At 65.5% G+C, this 4971-nt stretch overlaps 1 protein-coding gene across 1 annotated transcript in view; it reads right to left on the bottom strand.

The window, feature by feature from the left end:
- The window catches only part of SCAMP4 (secretory carrier membrane protein 4), an 18260-nt gene that overhangs the window by 6131 nt on the left and 7158 nt on the right, over positions 1-4971 (bottom strand). Inside the window, exons 3-5 of the mRNA XM_006904062.3 lie at positions 3383-3511; positions 2953-3109; positions 1706-1807 (exon numbers count right to left, since the gene is read on the bottom strand). Coding sequence (XP_006904124.1) covers positions 1706-1807; positions 2953-3109; positions 3383-3511 — 388 coding nt within the window. The remainder of the gene's footprint in view (positions 1-1705; positions 1808-2952; positions 3110-3382; positions 3512-4971) is intronic.

The following is a 4971-nucleotide window of genomic DNA, read 5'->3' as shown; positions in this document are numbered from 1 at the left end:
GGGCGGGAAGGGGGGCGCAGGCGAGTGCAGGCTGGCAGAGCGGCCTGGGCTCACCCCAAGACCCGCAGAAGCCAAGGGGCCGCGTACACCATCCTCCACACCCCTCTGCAGAGCCTGCAGCTCCCAGTGCTGGAGCAACCAAGGAAACCGGACTCTGGGGCAGCGACAAGGCCTGGTGCCAGTGTCCACTGTCCCCGCAGCCCTGGGCCTCAGTGGGAGGCAAGGCAGGGAGGCCCGACCCGCCCGCACACACAGCGCCATCGTCTGCACTGCTGCCTCCCAACCCCGCAGAGGAGAACACCACGACAGCCCCTTCCCAGAGGTCCCGGCCTTGGCGGCACCCTGTTCCCAAGCGTTCAGCCCCCGAGGAGGCTGTGCCCACCAGTCTAGCACAGGAACCAGGGTGGTGGGGACACCAGAAAGGAAAGAGCTTGCACAGAGGCTGAGGCTAGGCACCCCCCAGAGGCTGGAACTGGTGTCTTGGGGCTCCTGCCACCCCCAACTCCCAACAGCTCCGGCCCTAAACGCTCTGCAAACAGGCGGGTCACGCCGAGCACCGCTGTCCTCTGGGGTCTGGGGTCTCGGACGAGCCGGGCAGAGGCGCCCACAAGACTGGCGCCCAGTGGGACCCCTGGTGCTGGGTCTCTGTGAGGCCCCTGGGGACCGTACCTCACAGTGTGTCACGTCTCATCTGGGGGGAACGAAGCCCACTGGGAGAGGACTCTGGGAGCTGTGCCTGGCCCCCAGCCCACCCCCCGCCCTTTCCCTCGGCGCATCTCGCTCTGTCCGGTCTCCACAGCGACCACGGCTGTGGGGGGGCCACTGCTGCTGAGTCCTGGGGTACCCCCCCACGAAGCCGCACCTGGGCGGTCCTAGGGTCCCTGAGACAACACCTCGCCGGCTCTCCAGACCCAGCCAAGACGACGCCGGCCGCGGTCCAGGGCCCAGTGCTCGCCACATAGAAAGGGCCGTCTCAGGGAGCCGTAGGGGGCAAAGCCTGGCGTCGACCTCGAGCCTCCGTGCAGAGAAGGGAACCAAGGGTGAAGGGGGTGAGGGGGGTGAGGGGGCTGAGAGGCGGGTCACCCACACGGGCCGAGGAGCCAGACGCATGCGGCTCTCATTGCCCAGGACGAATGCAGCACTTCTCCCAGTGGACATAGGACAGAGGGACAGGGAGGCGGGAGGGTCACAGACCAGGCTGCGCTGCTGGCTGTGACAAGGGGCAAGGGGCCGTGAGCCAGGGACGCGGCTGGAGCCTCAGGACAGCCCGGCCCAGCCCTGCCTGGGCGTGGCCCACGAGGCCCGTGCAGAACCCCGGCCCCAAGCTGGAAACAAGGAGTGTGTTTCATCTTAGGGAGCTAAGTTTGGAGTAAATCTTATAGCAGCCACAGAAACCCTGTACGACACCCTAAAAATGAGCACATGGGAGAGCGGCGCTCTCGCTGGACAGTGCTGGCCCACATGTTCTGGCCCCGCCGGACGGCCAGGCTGAGGGCCACACACTTGCCAGCGGAGCGTGGGAAGCTCCGCGCACAGGCCCTGGGCGCCTCCCAGCAGTGTGCGTGGAGCAGGAAGCCATCTCCGCTGTCCTCCAGCATCAGGAGCGGGGTCTGCGTTACAGCACTGGGCCCGCGCAGGCCGACATGCGCATTCAGTCATGGGCCTGCAGTCACCATGCGTCACAGCGGGCATGCTCACGACTTACCAGGCGCCCCATCCTGAGAAGCCGATGGCCTGGATGACAGTCAGGACAAACTGGGCTCCGAAGATGAAGAAAAACGCCATGAAATTGAAGGAGCTGTCAGCCCTGGAGAGGAGAGGAAATGGCCGTGAGGGTGACCCGGCCACGCTCCCGTCCCTAGGGACTGACCAACGCGGCTAGGCACGAGCTGCTGCACGCTGCCCTCTGAGAACACGCTGTACCCACGGGGCCCCCCGCACCTGAGGACGTCATTGCAGCTAGCACACAGGTTGCCTGTCTCAATGACCAGAGCTTCCCCTGAAGATGGGGCCCCGTGAATTCGAGATGCCCCCCGCTCTGCCTGCTGCCCCAGGATGCCTGCAGTTCACAGAAGGAGGATGGGAGGGGGCAGGGGAGTGTCTGGCCACGCAGGACCACTCCTGGGCAGTCCCCAGGCCTGCTGCGTGCAGTGCCTCGTGTGAGGCTGCCAGCTGGCCCAGACCTCCAGCAGCAACTCCCTTTAGCGTCATTGGATGTGAGTGGGTTCAGCTTCCTGTCCCCTCCGGGGACCTAACTCAGTCTGGGGGCCGGGGGCTTAGGGGCCTCAGCCTGCGTAGTGGGGGGCCGGCTGGGGTGAGTGCAGAGCGGCGGATTCCCAGCAGCCAAACGGGGAAACCACCCACATGCCCGTCTACACATAGGTGAACCACGCAACGCGGCTGACCAAACTGGAGTGTCACTTGACCATGGCAGGGGGGAGGCGCTGACACCCGCCACCACATGGATGGACCCCGAACACACAACGCTCAGTGAAAGACGCCGACGCACAGACCACACAGTGTGTGAAATGTCCAGAACAGGCACGTCCACAGACGGAATGGGTGACTGGGTGTCAGGGAGCTGAGGAGGGGGTGGGGTGACTGCTGATGGGGATGGGGCTGCTTTCGGGTGATGGAATATTCTGGAACTGGAGGAAATGACTGTACGACCTCGTGAAGGCTCTAAAAACACTGGACTGTGAGTTAGGCGAGTCGTGTGGAAGGTGAAGCACACCCCAACAGTTACTAAGACATGCGACACAACGGACGACAGCAAGCCGCCGCCCGCAGAACCTAACAGGACCTGTCACCCACACTGGACGAGAGGGACGGTGTCCAGCACCTGGACGAGGGTGACAGGCACAGGTCCCGAGTGGGCGGCACGGCGGGCACACGCAGCTGGCGGTGTGCTGCCGCCCCACTCGGCGCCGTCCCAGACGCGGCCGCACTCACCGGAAGGCCTTGTAGGCGGGCCGGAACCAGCACACGTAGCCGCAGGGGGAGAAGAGCAGCAGCCAGAGCAGGGCCAGCCCGAAGTTGGCTCCCGAGCCACCGCCGATCCACCAGGCAAGGCAGGCGACGAGGTTGACTGCCAGGGTGGCGCAGTAGACTGGAGAGGGAGAGCGAGGGGGCTGAGCTGGGCCTCGGGACTCGCCCGCCCTCTGCACAGGGACCACGGCCAGAGGGAGCTCCAGGGGACAGAGCTCCCCACCCAGCCAGCCCCACCTGCTCGTCCAGCACACCACACCGCCCCCTGAGACCAACTCCATCAGAGGGGATATCTGTCACCACCTCGGGTCCCACAGCCCGAAGACGGGGCAGCTTTGCAGCCTGGGCCTCTGTAGGGTGCGGGAGGCCCCCCGCGCGCCCACCCGCCACTCACAGAGCCACAGCCGGTAGATCCGCTTCACCAGGACCTGGTGCTCGATGGGGATCTCGTCGGAGAAGTCCTGGTAGAAGCAGGGCTTCAGGGGCACGAAGCTGGGCAGCGGCGGGAAGTTGTTCTCCTTCCCTGCGGGAACACAGTGCCGTGGTGCCCTAAGCGACGGCCCAGGGCCTGCGCCACGCGCTCTCGTGGCAGCAGACTGTGCCGGCGGGACCCAGTTAAGGCCCCTGAGAGGGGACGACCCTAGGTTCCCGGGCCCAGCATCCTCACAGGGTCCTCATAAGGGGGAGGTGGGAGGGTCACAGAGAGATGGACAAGGCTGCGCCACCAGCTGTGACAAGGGGGCAGGGGCCTCTGGAAGCTGGCAGAGGCCGGGACGGTTCTCCTGGGGCCTCGGGACGGCTCGGCCCCACCCCTCCTGGGTTCACTTCATGAGGCCATGTGGGACCCCCGACCTCCAGTCTCTAGGACAGTGAACTCTGAGCAGTGCTTGTGGCCGTTTCTTCAGGCTGTCACGGGGCAGAGCCCATGCCCTGCTAACGCCCATCTGCAGGGAAGGTTCTGGCACCTGGAGCGTGTGAGCTCCCCGGGGCCAAGCACCAGATGGCCACATGCCAACAACTGCTCCCTCACCACCGGGAGGCCAGAGAGCTCGGTGTCACACGGCCCTGATCCCTCCTGAGGCGCCAGAGGAGGGTCCTTCCTGCCTCTGCCAGCTTCTGGGGATTCTGGGCGTCCCTGGGCTGGTGGCCACGTCCCCCAACCTCTGCCTCCACAGTCACATGGTCTCTCTCTGTGTCTGTGTATGGAGCTCCCTCTTCTTATCAGGACGTCTGTCACTGGATCATGGCCACCCTACTCTAGCATGACCCCATTTTAACTAATACCCCTGTGAAGACACTATTTCCCAGTGAGGTCCCATTTCCAGGTACCAAGGGCGGGACCTAAACATATTTTCCAGGGACGAGATCCGACACGCAGCAGGAACCCAGTGCTGTCCCGGTGCTGGTCAGCGTGCCTCGGCTCGCACCCACCCCAGCAGGGCACGCGTCCTGAGCACTGCCGGGCTGCCCTCAAGGGTCGCCAATCCGGCTGGGGGGACTGACAATCACTGAGACCAATGGGTAACTGTGCAGTGTGCTGAGACTTGCCCAGAGCAGGTGGGGGCCACCAGGAAGGGCGGGGGCGGGGTGGGCCTCACTCAAACAGTGGCATCTGCAGAAAGACTCAGAACTGCAGAGGGGCCCCGCGGAGTATGGGGGAGGGTGTGGCCAGCGCCAAGGCAGAGGCAGCAAGAGCAGGGGCTGGGGCACGGCGAAGGTGGGGGCAACCCCAGCACAGGCCCGATGACGCGAGACGCGTCCGTCTCCCCATCTCTGTGGCAAGGCCCTGAGGAGCAGCATTTCCGCCTCTGCCTCCCAGCGAGCCGGCCCCTGGGGTCTCCCCGCCATGACAGCCTGCCACGTGCTGGTCACAACCCTCACAAGCCCTGTCCACACCATGCGACTCGGCACCCGAGGCGCCCTCAGTGCCTGCCCCCGTCCCACGGCTGCCTCGGCCACCACCTCGCCTCGCACCGCCACCGC

This window comes from Pteropus alecto, unplaced genomic scaffold (genome assembly GCF_000325575.1).
Source record: "Pteropus alecto unplaced genomic scaffold, ASM32557v1 scaffold30, whole genome shotgun sequence".
Taxonomy (NCBI): domain Eukaryota; kingdom Metazoa; phylum Chordata; class Mammalia; order Chiroptera; family Pteropodidae; genus Pteropus; species Pteropus alecto.
The sequence above is the reverse complement of the archived record's forward strand: the minus strand, read 5'-3'. Positions and strand labels throughout refer to the sequence as shown.